The following is a 15,072-nucleotide window of genomic DNA, read 5'->3' as shown; positions in this document are numbered from 1 at the left end:
AGCATTCAGCACCCAGTCATCATCCAGAGTGACCACTTCCCTCCAACATGGTCATAGCGGTCCCTTCCCTTTGACCATGAGTACTTAACATGTATCAGACGCTTGTATAGAATCAGGCCACAGTGGGGTTTGGGGCCACAGAAAGGAAGTAGGAGACAAAACTCCCCATTTTCCCAAGCTGCTCTCCCAGTTGTGCTCACAACTATGCAAGCAAACTTGCATGTGGTGTCCCTGAATGGTCTTTTTAAAAATCCAAACGCTGGGCCAGAGCGATAGTACAGCGGGTAGGGCGTTTGCCTTGCACGTGACCGACCCAGGTTTGATCCCTGGTATCCCATATGGTCCCCTGAGCACCTCCAGGAGTAGTTCCGGAGTAATTCCTGAACTCAGAGCCAGGTGTAACCCAAGGAAGCAAAAAAAAAAAAAAAATCCAAATGCTGCACAAGACCCCTCTGCACCTTCCCCTCCCCGGTGGCCCTGGAAATGGCTCTATAATTGCACAAGGCCCTTGCTCAGGTTTTCCTCCGACGGCATCACCCCAACTGCACGACTCTCCCCTCATTGATCTCCCCAGGTCCTAGACAGCAGGTGTTGTTGAGGTGTTTGCCAGCGTGTTATTGCTCCAAACTGAGATGTGATGAATAACGTTCCCATAGTTCATTGCACACACAAACGAGCAAAGTCGAGGCCCAAAGTGCCCAAAGCGGAAGAGCTGGTGAGATCTTTGTATGGAATGGAGAGATACTGCAGGGGTTAAGGTGCTCGTCTTGGCAAGAAGTGGATCCAGTTTCCGTCCTGACACTACACAGGGTCCACCGAGCACTGCCAGGAGTAAGCCCTGAGCACAGCCTGGTATGGGCCAAAAGCGAGAGAGAGAGAGAGAGAGAGAGAGAGAGAGAGAGAGAGAGAGAGAGAGAGAGAGAGAGAACGTCTCTCTGTGCTTATTACACCTGAGTGCTCAGTACAGAAGGAAGGAGGAAGTTTGTCTCCCCAGACCCTCCTCCCTGTCTTCGCCCTCCATCACACCCCTCACTGCTGCTGGAAGGAAAAGCACCCACTGGGCACTTCCTGGATTTTCTTTCCCCTTCCCCACCACGGCCCAGTTTCTCTCCAGTGCCTTTTCCTGTAAATTCACCCTATCCTTCGTCCTTTGTACCTTCATCCCCTAACCTTCCCCCTGCCCCCGGTGCTTTGTGCTAACCTCCCCTCCTCCCCGACACACACACACACACACACACACACACACACACACACTTCGTGCTCCTGCGGATGGAGTCAGAGAAGCACACAGACACCCAGGACTACTCCACTCTACCTCCTCTCTCTTTGCCACTCCAGTTTGGTTGTTTTTTTTTTTGTTTTGTTTTGTTTTGTTTTTGTTTTTTTGCTTTTTGGGTCACACCCGGCGATGCACAGGAGTTACTCCTGGTTCATGCACTCAGGAATTACTTCTGGCGGTGCTCGGGGGACCATATGGGATGCTGGGAATCGAACCTAGGTCGGCTGCGTGCAAGGCAAACACCCTACCTGCTGTGCTATTGCTCCAACCCCCAAAGTTCAGGTTTTTTTTGTTTTGTTTTGTTTGAGGGCCACACCTGGCAGTGCTTCTGGGTTACTCCTGGCCCTGCCTCAGAGATCACTCCTGGAGGTGTTCAGGGGACCCTCTGGGATGCCAGTGCCCCACCCTCTGTGCTATGGCTCTGGCCCCAGCCTCTTTGCCCCTCCAGAACATTTCCAGGGACACCCGAAGAGAAGCCATTTGGCCAAACCTGACTTTTAAAGCTGTTTCTTGCTCCCTTTCCCTGGGGGTTAGTTAGCCCAGGATATTTAGGATTTGACCATGGGTGCCTGGAGGGTGCTGGCGCTTCCCTCCCACGCCCACCTCTCTCCTCTACTGACCCCCATTCCCTCTCACCCCAAGGCCAGCCTCAGGCCTTTCCTCATTGCAGGGGTGGGCACTTGCCTCCCTGCTGTGCGCCCCAGGGCCGGGCGCTTGGCCTCTCTGAGCCTCAGCGCGGGTCTTAAGGCTGCATCACCCCGGGTCCAGCGCACGCGGGGACGCCCTGGGTGGGGGAGACACAGCCGCCTCACCCCCTTGCGTCCTCGCCCCGCAGCGCGCTGGAAACGCGGGTGCTGGCGCTGGAGACGCAGCAGCAGGCCGAGCTGAGCAGCCTCCGCGGCGAGAAGGAGCGGCTGAGGCGTCTGCTGGGCCGCCAGAGCGGCGCCCTCGCGGGCCTGGAGCGCAGCCTGCGCGCCGCCAGCAGCAACTCCAGCCTCCTGCAGCGCCAGCAGCGCCAGCTGCTCGAGTCCGTGCAGCGGCTGGTGCGCGTCGTGGCCCAGGGCCCGGGTGAGCCAGCGCGTGGCGGCGTGCGCCCGGGGCGGGAGCGGGCGGGAGAGGCGAGGGGGGCTCTTACCCTGCCCTGGCTGCACTCGGGAGCCTGGAAACCGCCCAGGGGGAGAGCGATCGCGTGTCCCACACTCCCCAAGTGTGAAACAAAAATAACTGACACTAGGAATAAGTTGGGCCCCCAGGAAAATACTTCCAGGGACCAATCTAGACTGCCTTTCCTGATTCCATGAGTGACTTTGGCCATGCCCCTGTGCCTCCCTTGGCCTCAGTTTTCCTAATCTGTTTGTTGGGCGTGGTGATAACATAGGCCTCAGTTTTCCTCATCTGTTTATTGGGTGTGGTGATGATAACCAAGACACCCTAGCCAACTCCACCCGCCATCCCCACTGGCTTGTACTTGCCTCACCACTCCTTGACCCTGTCTCTGTAGCTATGAAATGGAGCCCCGAGACTCAATACTCCCCAAGAATGACTCCCACCTGGCCCAACCAGAGGGAGGAGGGAGGCATCTCTAATCCAGCTCCCCAGCCCTGGCATCTGCTGGGGGCCCCTTGGGGTGACCATGGCATTCCAGTTTCAATCAGTTCTTTAGCAAGCATTTATTGACCACCTACTGCATACAGCCCCAGAGCTGAGAGTGGGGGCAGAGCAGGGAACAGAAAGGCCACGGTCCCGCCTCTTGCAAAAGTGCCCAACACGAGGCCAGAGAGATAGTACTGGGGTTAAGGCACCCGCCTTGCCTGCAGGTTCAGACCCAGGTTCAGTTCCTGACATAGCAAGTGGTTCCCCCCGAGACCTGCTAGAGCTCAGAGCCAGGAGTAAGCCCTGAGCACAGCTGGGAGCTATCCAAAAAAAAAAAAGCCCAAATGCCCAACCTGCTATCTGTGGTTCTCCAGGGGAGCAGTGCCTCTCCGCTCTGCCATCAGCTCTGCTTACAGTATTCCTGAAGTTTCCAGCTCCAGAGAGGACAGAAAGATCTCGGAGAAGGGGCTCTCACTGGAGGGCAGCAGGAAGCAATGGGAGGGTTTGGGAGAAGCGGGAAGCTTGGCTGGAGAGGAGAATGGGTTGGGGAGAGAAAGACAGGAGACGAGATTCCTACAGCAGCTGAATCTCCATGGGGTGGCAGGGCTGTGGAGGAAGGGGGTCTGAGAGCCTTGAAGGCACCAGGAAGCCAGCAGAAGTGTGGGCTCCAGGAGCTGTGGCTGCCAGTAGTATGGGGACAGAAGATCACAAATCCATCGAAGTTGGGTCGGTTCTGCTAGATGGAGTTTACAGCCCCTGCTAGATGGAGTTTACAGCCCCAGTCGTGAGCGGGAAAGAACGGCTGCTTTCCAAACCATGAGCTGGGGGACTCCCCGGACCCATCATGGGCTTGTGCAGAGCCCTGGCAGCGAGGCTGCCTAAATCAGTCCCACATGTGCGGGTCTTGTGGCTCTGGCCGAGGCAGGGGGCTGGGGCGGGTGCCCTCCCCACAGGCTCATTGCTGTCCCAGGGTCCAGCTGCAGCCAAATATCTGCTCGCAGGCTTGGTGGGAGGTTGTGTTCTGGACTTCACCACAGGCACCCTTGACCCAAATTTTTGCTCCTTCTGCACCATGGGGAGAAGAAGCATTATGGTGTTCTAGTCGGAAAAGCGGAATCCACATGTGGAGTAGAGAATGGATGGAGATAGCATTAGAAGCAGGCATGCTGGCACCCTTGCAGGCAGCCTGCACTGTCTTTCTGCTTCGTTTGGCTTGGTGGAGAGCAGAGGTTGGGGGTTCCAGGCCTCCGAGGTTAACTAAGGAAAATAACAGCAGAGTCTAGAGCCAGCTCTTGTCTCTGTGCTTGCTTGGCTGCAGAGGGCTGACCCGCTAGCCCTCAGGCCAGTCTCTCCCCCATGCCTAGCTGGGCTGCATTTCACCAAGGAAATGCTCTCAGGTGGGTATGTCGATCCTGCCCTGGGCTCTTTGTGCACCAGCATGAATTTGGCATCTAAGTTGCTTTGTTGGTGACCTAGGAATAACCATCTTCCAACACGTATCCAAATTCCTTCTTGAATTCGAAGCCAGAACTAAGGGTCAAATGGGAAGTCCCACCCCTTGGCAGCATCCTTTTTTCTCATTGGTGCTGTCTAGAACTTTAGCCTATCACAGGATAGCACTTACCCAGAGGTTGGGTTCTGACGGCCAATATTGTAACAGAAAGTGTCAGAGGCAGGATTTGAAGCCCTGGCAATTTTCAGGCAGGACCCTAGGGGCCTGGTGAAATTCTGTCATTAGTTACTATTACTCTGAGAGAAGAAATGGGGTCCTAGACGTGTTCAGGGAGAGCCCACTGAGGGAGAATGCCTCTAGGGCTGTAGGGGTCGGGGTTGGGGGGTATGTTGGGCCTCCCAAAGGGAGTTCCAAGGACATATCAGCCCATACACATGGAGGGAGGAAAGGCTCTGGGCCCATCTGTGTGCCCTTTGCCAGGCTCCCCCCTCTGATGCCTCAGTGTTCTGCTCTGTGCAATGGGAATAGCAGCCTGGTGCTTGCCAAATTCATGCTTGCAACTTTCCCCTCCAGTGGCTGTCCTACATTGGCCAACACACCCTTCCTCAGCACAGTTTGCCTCCTCCATCTGGCTCTCCAGTCTGGACAGGCCCCTGCTGCTTCACAGACTTATCTCCCTGCCTTGGTGCTCTCCGGGTCGGCTCCTCCCCATTCTTCATTGTTAGCCTCAATTCTGCTCTCGTAGAATGAACCACTTCCTGTCTCGGAGTCTTTGCACAGACACTGCCCTCCTGCCTGGCTCTTCCCTCTTCTCAACCAATGCCACGTCCGCTTCTTTTCTAAGCCCCAGCTCAGAGTCAGCCAGCTAGGAACCCTTGCAGGTCTGCCCCATCTCCCTGCCCCAGCACCTCCCAACTCTGCGCCTGGCTAGGAAGCAGGTGTGGTGCCTGCCACGGCCTCCTCTCTCCCCTCCCTTCATGGCCAATTGCCTTTGCTTTGACCCACGGCAGCCCCCGTGAGGGCCGCTGAGCAGGTGTTTCAGGACTGTGCCGAGATCCAGCGCTCCGGGGCCAACACCAGCGGCGTCTACGTCATCCACGTGGTCAATATGACGGAGCCCAAAAAGGTTAGGGGGCGCTCGAGAGTCTGCTACTGTCAGAGGGTATGCATGCAGGGGACTCTCAAACAATCACCGACCCCCCCTCCACCCTGCCCTGGTATTCTTGAGGCCTTGTCCAACATCTGAGTTGGCAGAGAAAATGGGGAAGCTCTATGTTCAGGGGCCCCCTCTCTCGAATCAGGAGTCAGATCTGGGGTTAAGCCAGAAGTTCACAAAGCAGACAGTGTACCCTCTCCGGGGTTGCCATTGGAGATGCTTCTAGTCTGACTAGCAGGACATAATTCTGTGGGTTATGGTGGTGCTGGAGTAGAGGTGCCCTGGAATGCCAGTCCCAGGAAGTTTCTCTTCCATATAATCTTGTTGAAGAAGGCTGTGGGGGCTCCGTTCCCCATGGAAAATGAGAGCCCAAGGCCCAGGGAGGCTCCACATCTTTAGCAGATGGTTCGCCTGCCCCCCACCACCCACTGCCCTGAGCTTCGAGGCCCAGCTATTTGGAGGGGAGAGGGATGAAGGGAAAGTATGCTCATAGGGAGAGTTGGGGGCTGGCACAGAAGTAGAAGCATATGGGGTACAGGCATTCTTCTCATTTTATAATTCCCTTTGGGGGGCTGGGGGGAGTTCTGCTCAGGAGTAACCCTTATCTGCTTGGGGAACCATCTGGGATTGAAACCGGGGTCAGCAGGATGTAAGGCAAGAGCCTTAAGCCCTATACTTTGTCTCTGATCTTTTTTTCTTTTAGTTTTTTCAATCCTTTGGATGACTCTATTCTTTTGCAGGTTATCTTTATTTATTTTATTTATTTATTTATTTATTTATTTATTGGTTTTTGGGTCACACCCAGTGATGCTCAGGGCTGACTCCTGGCTCTGCACTCAGGAAACACTCCTGGCGGTGCTCAGGGGACCATATGGAATGCTGGAAATTGAACCAGGTTGGCCACATGCAAGGCAAACGCCCTACCCACTGTGCTATTGCTCTAGCCCCTTGCAGGTTATCTGTAGCCTTCTTTTTTATTTTGTGTTTTTGTTTTGTTTTTGTTTTCTGTTCTTGGGCCACACCTTGTGGTGCTCAGGACTGACTCCTGGCTTTGCATTCAGGGATAATTCCTGGCAGATTCAGGGACCATATGGGGTGCCAGGAATCAAACCCAGGCCTACCATGTGCAAAGCAAGTGCCCTACCCACTGGACTATTGCTCTGACCCCATATCTTTAACACTTTTCATCTGCTAAACTTCCTCTTATAACCAAGAGATGCACCTTGTAGGTCTGCGGTTACTATTATTAACTTTTGATTGTTTTGTTCTCTTTATTTTGTGATTAGACTTATGGCAATGACAAATGCATTTAATAGAAGTATTTGTTTTAAGAAAACAGGAAACCATTTTAAAAGTAAATACCCTATTTGAAAAAAAAACTTTAAGTAAATCCAGCTGTAATGGAATTGAGGAAGGTGTGAGTGAGTGAAACTTGGGAACACTAATATAAAGGGGACAGCTCTCCTGAAAAGCAAGGAATCTGGGCTCAAATGTCAATTTTCCTTGCCTTGAGTAAGTTCCTCTCATCTCTGGACCTCAGTTTCCCTTATTGCACACTCAGCTACCATCCCCCAAACAGATGCCAATGCCTTCTCTCCCTGAACCAGCTTTTGCCACCTCTGAGTCTTTACTCCTGCTGGCATGGAAATTCCAGACCCATTGGGCTCTCCTGGCAGCACACCATCTTCTACAACCCTGTCCCAATGTCCCCTCCTCCAAGAAGTCTTCCATGATAGATCAGTAACTCCTGGTGGGAGGCTCTCCCTGGAACTCACCACATGTGCACAGTGAAGTCTGCCTATCCTGCCTATCTCCTCCAGGCTAAGTGAGTCCCCAGAGATGCCTATCTCTGATTCATCTCTAATTTTTCTAGTATGGAGATGGAAAACCACGTTTGTCCTGATTAAGCTTGTTCTGACTGAAAAAAAAAATAGTGAGTCTGGACTAGACCACAAAGGTGTGGTTGATGGATGGTGAGCTCTCGGAGAGGAAGCACTCTTTTTGTGTTACCCAGAGTAGCATCCCCAGTGCCTTGGATGGAGCTTGGCAGTAGCAGGTGCTTGGAAAACATTTGTCTGTGTGCCGGGCACTTGACACTAGTGACCACTGAGCCCTTTCAATAGTCCTGCAGCAGTAGGAAGTGAAGAGCCTCTGGGGAAGTGTTTCCCTCTACGCCACTCTCTGTTCTAGAGGTCTCCTTGAATTCTCATCTTCCGTTTGCAGATGAGAAACTGGGGCAGAGAGGTGAGGAGAGGGAGACTCTGAGAGGGTGATACTTGTTCGTCTCATTAGAAAATGAATGTGAAAAAAAAAGAAAAAAGAAAGAAAACGAATGTGGAGGGGGCTGGAGCAATAGCACAGCGGGTAGGGCATTTGCCTTGCATGAGGCTGACCTGGGTTCAATTCCCAGCGTCCCATATGGTCCCCTGAGCACCACCAAGAGTAATTCCTGAGTGCAGAGCCAGGAGTAAACCCTGTGCATCGCCGGGTGTGACCAAAATGCAAAAAAAAGAAAAGAAAGAAAAAAGAAAAGAAAATGAATGTGGAGGTGAGGGTTGGCTTTGACCACCAGGTTCCTCCTCTGTTGCTCTCTGTGGTTCTGGCCCATCACACTCGAGCCAGCCCACTCCTTGCTTCGAGCAGCCTCCAAGAGCTTCCCATGCCCCCAGCCTGATGCAGCTGTTTCCTCTAGGTCTTCTGTGACATGGAGGCCAATGGAGGCGGCTGGACCCTCATCCAGCGCCGAGAAAATGGCAGCGTCAATTTCCAGCGGAACTGGAAGGATTATAAGCAGGTACCATTGCTGTCCTGGGGGGAGGGATGAGGGGGAGGCGGATCTTCAGGTGCATAAACTGGGGCAGGACATATATAGGGGGCTGGGGGCTGGTTTGATCTGCATCCTTCCTACAACCCCTTTCAAACAGATTTGCTCAGTACTCATTCACTTTCAGGAATTACAGCATCCAAAATGGACTAATTTGGCAGGGGGTGGGGGTGAAGGGGTCGCAAATGTTCTGGCACATATTCTTTTTTTTTTTTTTTGCTTTTTGGGTCATACCTAGTGATGCTTAGGGGTTACTCCTGGGGGCTAGAAAGTGCCATTTCCCCTACCCACCCCAGATATGTTGCTTAAAAGAATTTCTGTGTCTTTCAACATATATGACTTGATCCACAGGAGAGATATTTCTCAACATGGTATTTCTAGCCCAAAGACCATGCACATTTTACAAGATGAGAAGTAGTGCCCTGCTATTCTATTTTTTTTTTTTTTGCTCTTTGGGTCACACCCGGCGTTGCTCAGGGGTTACTCCTGGCTCTGTCCTCAGGAATTACTCCTGGCGGTGCTCAGGGGACCATGTGGGATGCTGGGAATCGAACCCAGGTCAGCTGTGTGCAAGGCAAACACCTTACTCGCTGTGCTATCGCCCTAGCCATTCTATTTTTTTAGTTAAACTTTAACTTAAATAAAAATTATTCTTAAATAAAGGAATTTTTTGTCAGTTCAATTAAAAGCTCCAAGTGTGCAAAAGTAAAATACAAAAACATCCCCATAAGGAAGTGCAACAATAGTATCTTTTGTATCTGTTTGCTGTTACAGGCCTAAGTAAATTTTGAATATTTTTTAACCAGTTGGATTTGAAAAGATCCCTAAAGTGCCCAAGAGGAACGGGGGTGCTCAGACGCAGACATTTTCAGAGTCACGAGAATCTCTCAGGCAGATCACTTGCTTCGCCACTAAAATGGGGAGTGGGGCTTAGCCGAGCCCTGTCCATGGTACTGAATTTTGGTTCTGGGAGAGGGCAAGGTTCCTGCCATCCTATAATGTGAAAATCAAGGCTCCTAGCTTTCCATTCCTGTGTGGCTGAAATTCTGCCACTTGCCAGGTCATTGATGGAAGTCTGCTCATTCAAATCTTTAATGTGTGATGGAGGCTTGACATTCATGCAGCTGAGTGTAAAAACCTTGAATAGAAGAACTCAGGAGAATGTTTCCAGCTTCTTCTTGCCCCTGTGAGCACCACACAGAATAGTTATCTACACCACTGTTCCATGAACCGGTGGTGATCTGCAGGTGTGGACTGTAGCACTGTTCTCCCATTGTTCATCGATTTGCTCGGGGAGGGGGGGGTACCAGTAACGTCTCCATTGTGAGACTTGTTACTGTTTTTGGCATATTGAATACGCCACGGGGAGCTTGACTGGCTCTGCTCTGCGGGTGGGATACTCTTTGTAGCTTGCCAGGCTCTCTGAGAAGGACAGAGTAATCGAACCCGGGTCAGCTGCATGCAAGGCAAATGCCCTACCCGCTGTGCAATCACTCCAGCTGCAGGTGTGGACAGGTTGAAAAACACCAGCCTACTGCCTCGGTTCTAACTACTGGCCCATATGAATAGTGTGCCAGGCATGGGCCAGCCCACGGGTCTGAAAAGGTATAGAACATTGATCTACACCTCCAGCTTCCAGGAATCCCTCTTGCCACCCACTCCCAGTTGATACTCACCAAAAGATACCCACCACCCAGACTTCTGTCATTCAGTGCTTAGTTTTGCCTGAGCTTGAACTTCACAGAAATATGCTTTCGATTCCTCTTACCCAGCATTTACATTTACAGAAAGAAGCCTTAGTCCTGCTGGGCTGGGAGCTGGGGTATTCTCCGCCCTGGCCGGCCTGCCCACACTCCACTTCGTGAACTCGACCATGAGGCAAAGTGGTTTGGGATCGGTCATTCTGGCACCTGGCCCGGCCCAGCTTCTGAGTCAGGGGTGTAGCCACCCGCTGTCCTCGGCACACTGCCCACTCCCACCCTCCCTCCCTGTAGGGCTTTGGTGACCCGGCTGGGGAGCACTGGCTGGGCAACGAGGTGGTGCACCAGCTCACCAGCAGCGGGACCTACTCTCTGCGCGTGGAGCTGCAAGACTGGGAGGGCAACGAGGCCTATGCCCAGTACGAGCATTTCCAGCTGGGCAGCGAGGGGCAGCTCTACAGGTGGGCTCGGGGCCCGGACGGGCGGGCGGGCAGGCGGGCGGGCTGGGGGCCCTGGGCTGGTGGCTGCAGAGACTGCATGCAAGGTCAGTCCCTGGGCGTCTCCCCTTCCTTCCATCTGTCCTCCATTTGGACGCACGTCACGGGATCTGGAGGCGGCGGGTTCGCACTCAGCATGTCCCAGCCACGGGGTGGGGTGGGGAGCAGGCAGCTGGCGCTGGGAGCGGGGAGCGGGGAGGGTCTTTCTGAGGTTAGTTAGCCCGGGTCAGTCACTTTACGGGAGGGATGGGGGAGTCTTTTCCCAGTCTGCCTGAAGCTAGAGGCTGAGATAGAAATGCCCTGGGGCTGGAAATCAGGAGACTGGGGCTCTTTCCGACTCTGGTTTCTCCCTCCCTCTGCCTCTTAAGAATCAAACGGGCTGCAGATCTCGTGCATTATAAAATCATCCAAGCCTCTTACCTCATCTCAGCCTGGTTCTTAGCTCTGTTTAGAACAAAGGAACGAGCATTTGCTGACTGTTCTGGCTCATTCCTCCACCGATTCCTCCCCCAGGGCACTCCGAACTATGCCTGCTCCAGCGATGCAGAAAGTGAGGTGCAGGGTTTAAATTCCCTTCCCAGGCAGACGAGTGAGATCCAGCTAGGATTTAAAGTCACTTTTCCCTGTTTCCAAAATGACTGGCAGCTCTGCTCCCTGATGTTTTCCCTCTGAGAAATGCATGTTCTGAAGCCACACCATGGTCCCTGCTCTCTTGGGACACAGACTCAACTGGATTCGGAGGCTTGTGTTTATGGGACTGCAGAGAACCCTGGTATCATGCAGTCCTTCAATGTTCAAACCTTCTCGCGGGCACCTCCAGCCATGCTGGATTGCCCCCACTGATGGGGACATCACTCCTTCCCAAGAAACTTCTGATGTCACTCAGGCCCCCTGCACATTAGACCTAAACTCACCTCTGGGGGCGTTTCACAGTGATATTGCAACCACCACCCCACCACTCCACCACCCCACTGCTCTCTTTTCCATTAAATAGCCCTCATTCTCCCAGCCACGTCATTCTAATATCCTCCTCCCAGCACCCACCCCAGACTGATCATTTCCTCCTTCCAGTGCAAGGTCTAGGATGCAGGAAACATCACCTGCATCTGGACCAGGCAGGATTAAGCCGGATCCCCCTTGGATAAGAAACCAAGGCCACGGCCCGGAGCGGTAGTACAGCAGGGATAGCATTTGTCAAGCACATGGCCAATCCAAGTTTGATCCTGAACATCCCACATGGTCCCCCAAGCACCACCAGGATCAATTTCTGATTGTAGAGTCAAGAGTAACCCCTGTGACCCACCAGTTATGCCCCTTGCCCAAAAGGACTAGAGACAGCTCAAAAGACTGGGGCACAGGCACTGCACAAAGGGGGAGAGGGGGTCCAAGTCCAATCCCTGGAACTGCATAGTTCCCAGAGCACTGCCAGTAGAAATTCCTGAGCCCATATCCTGCCCCCACAGTAAAATAAGAGCCTTAACCCTCCTCAGTGTTAAGCCACTGACCACCAATGCCAACGCGTGGAACCTGGCTCCGTCTGCTCCGTCTCTGTCTCCCTGGGAGACCCTGAGCCAATCCCTCTCTCTCTCCTCATCATAAAAACTATATTTTTCATATCATTGAGAAGATCTGCAGAAGAGCATCTCTCATAGTCAGTCACTGTTGGACACATCATACATGCAAAGGCACAACAGCAACAATTATGCTTCTGTGTATCTTTGTCATTTGTATCCACTGAGTGTGTCTTACCTTTGGAACCTCTCGCCAGGTCCTCTCGTGGGCACTGCTTGGGCCCTCTGTGTGAGCCGGGGAGAACTCCATGCCCATATTCCCAGACAGGGATGCCAGTCTTCCAAGGGCCCACATCCACTCAACCTTCTGTAGAGCCCTAATTGAGACCAGTATGTTGAACACTAGCTCTGTGCCAGGCACCCATGGGCAGTGCCCACTGGGGACAAATCAGATCTGGGTGTCATCCCTCAATGCTATTCACAGTACATTGTGCTACTTGTATGTCCAAGGAGCTGGAGAGATAGTCCAGCTGGGAGGGTGCCTGCCTTAATGTGACCAACCTGGGTTCCATCCCTGGCACCCCATATGGTCCCCTGAGCACCTCCAGGAGTCATTCCTGTGTGCAGAGCCAGGACTAACCCCTGAGTATCACTGGGTGTGTGTTCCCCTAAAAAATGATATAGACGAGTATGTCCGTAGGCAACCTCTCACCCCTAAGAGGCAAAACCTGCCTCATGGGAAAGCTCACAGGGCACAGAGGCACCTGTGTGATTGGGGCGGGCTCCCTGGAGGAGGTGAAACTATAACAGCAGACAGTGTCCTGACCAAGAGAGGCTAGGAAGGGATCGCAGGCAGTGGGGATGTTCTGAGTAGAAGCAGAGATAGAGCTCATGTCCAGTTAGTCACAGTTACCCACAAACCTCTTTTGATGGCTACTCAAATCCTAAGAAGGAGGCTCTGCATACAGAGAAGTGTAGGGTAGGCACTGGGAAGTGGAGCTCCCAGGATGCACCAGAGAGGCTACAAGTTGCCAGAGGAGGGTCAGAGGGAGAAGGACAGAGCACGCCTGGTCCCTGTACCCCACTATAGGGTCAACAGGCTGGGGAGCAAATCGCCATAGAGAAACCCAAAGCCAGCGACCTGTGGGCAGTCTGCAGCTGGGTGCGGGCGTTGGGGTGCAGGAGGGCTCAGAAACAAGGGGGCCCTCTGGAGCCCAGCTGGGGCCCGCAGCTGAAAGCAGCAGAGACTGGCGGGGAGGCACATGCCAGACACCGCCTCTCACCCAGGACCTGTGTGCCCAAGCACCTTCACACCGAGGCCAAGTGCAGGAACCAGCAGGAGGACTGCAGACACGGGGGTTTAACAGACACAGACACAACACATAAATGCACACACATACAAGCACGAAAACACACTCACACACGTATGTATGCACATGTGTGTACACACAAACACACACATACACACACATGCGTACACATGCTCATGCATACAATCATATACACACATGCGTGCAAACACACACATGTGCGAATACACATGCACATACATGCATGCATGAAAACAATCACACACACATGCACACACCCATGTACAAATACACATGCATATGTGTGCGTGCACACATGCACACACAAACATGCATGTGCACACGCAGAGAGACACATGTACACATACATGTATATGCAAACATGACTCCAGAAGGCCTTGCAGGTCAACACTCTTACAGGCACGGAGTCCAGAGCTCAGCTGAGGACAGCCGTTCCTGCACAGACTCACACACACATGTCCACACGTAAGTGAGTAGAATCTTCCACCAGAGCTCACAGCCAGACCTACTGTCACATTCACAGAGTCACGGGCACATGGGCAATGCCCCTCATCTGCTGACATTGGGGTCCCAGAGACCCACATGTTTCTTTGACTTGCCCAGCCCTGAACCGCTGACATGTTCCATGTGTATCTGAACAACGGGGGTAGTGAGGCTCCCCAGCCGTGTCTCGACCATCCCCCAGCGGTCACTGATTCCTCAGTCTGGCCCGTGGGGAGGGAACAGGAGCAGCCTATGAGATGGGACTCAGGATATGGGCCTGCTCAGCAGAAGGGATCCCAACAGGCCCGTCACTTAGGTCCAGCCCAGACAGAGTGGGACCCTAAACCTCACTCCCCCAGCCTGGCCTGGAACTCACATCTTGGGGCTCTTGATGGACGATCAGGAGCCAAATCATGTGAGTAGACCAGGAGGGGGCACTGAGGCAGGGGCATCTGTCACACACACACACACACACACACATGCTCCTCCATCCAGGGAGGCCCTACCCACACAGACCCCTCAGCAGGTGGGTCTGTAATTCCGCGCATAACCCTGGGCACAAGTGTGAGGGCACGGTTAAGGCTTCACAGCTGGCTGCAGACATCTGGATCCTGTGCCCACCCCCTACACACACACACACACACACACACACACACACACACACACACTACCTCACCATAGGCAGAGCCCACAGCGGGAAGGGCAGGGCTGAGCCCACATCATGCCCAGAGCCCACAGCAGGAAGGGAGAGCAGGTCTGAGCCCGCCACATGCCCGGGCCTCGACACTTTCTAAGCTGCCCCAGCCACATCTGGGGTCCATTCAGCCCCACCCAGGCAGCCTCCTAATTTGCGCCCCACCTCAGCTGCCAGTGCAGGCCCCTTTCCGGTTTCCACACCCCACACTCCCTCAGCCAGGCTCAGCGGTGCCAGCTTGAGCCCAGAGCCGGGAGCACAGGACAGGCAGACGGCTGTCAGTGCCCAGAGCGTTCCCATACACAGCTGCACACCGCTCCAGCCATGGGCCAGCATTGTCCAAACGCGGCAGCCCTGTAAACACCACTCCCAGGAGCGTGTGGACAAGCAGAGAAGACAGAGCCGTGAGGTGGAGCAAAGTGCCCAGGACTCTCAGCGGGTTAGCAACAGAGCCGGGATCTGAATCCAATCCCCTAGGTCTCATGGTCAGAACCACCACACAATCTGAATGTGCTCCCCCACTCCCAGGAACTCACCCCTGGCAGAGCTGA

At 53.5% G+C, this 15,072-nt stretch overlaps 2 protein-coding genes across 2 annotated transcripts in view; both read left to right on the top strand.

Annotated features, from left to right (window-relative positions):
• SCRT2 (scratch family transcriptional repressor 2) overlaps nt 1–15,072 on the top strand; it is a 240,779-nt gene that overhangs the window by 18,984 nt on the left and 206,723 nt on the right. The window lies entirely within an intron of this gene.
• ANGPT4 (angiopoietin 4) overlaps nt 1–15,072 on the top strand; it is a 36,359-nt gene that overhangs the window by 19,193 nt on the left and 2,094 nt on the right. Inside the window, exons 4-7 of the mRNA XM_056107858.1 lie at nt 2,115–2,347; nt 5,336–5,451; nt 8,174–8,275; nt 10,300–10,466. Coding sequence (XP_055963833.1) covers nt 2,115–2,347; nt 5,336–5,451; nt 8,174–8,275; nt 10,300–10,466 — 618 coding nt within the window. The remainder of the gene's footprint in view (nt 1–2,114; nt 2,348–5,335; nt 5,452–8,173; nt 8,276–10,299; nt 10,467–15,072) is intronic.

This window comes from Sorex fumeus, unplaced genomic scaffold (genome assembly GCF_029834395.1).
Source record: "Sorex fumeus unplaced genomic scaffold, SorFum_2.1 ptg000178l, whole genome shotgun sequence".
NCBI lineage: Eukaryota > Metazoa > Chordata > Mammalia > Eulipotyphla > Soricidae > Sorex > Sorex fumeus.
Note: the sequence above shows the minus strand (reverse complement) of the source record. Positions and strands in the feature narration are given on the sequence as shown.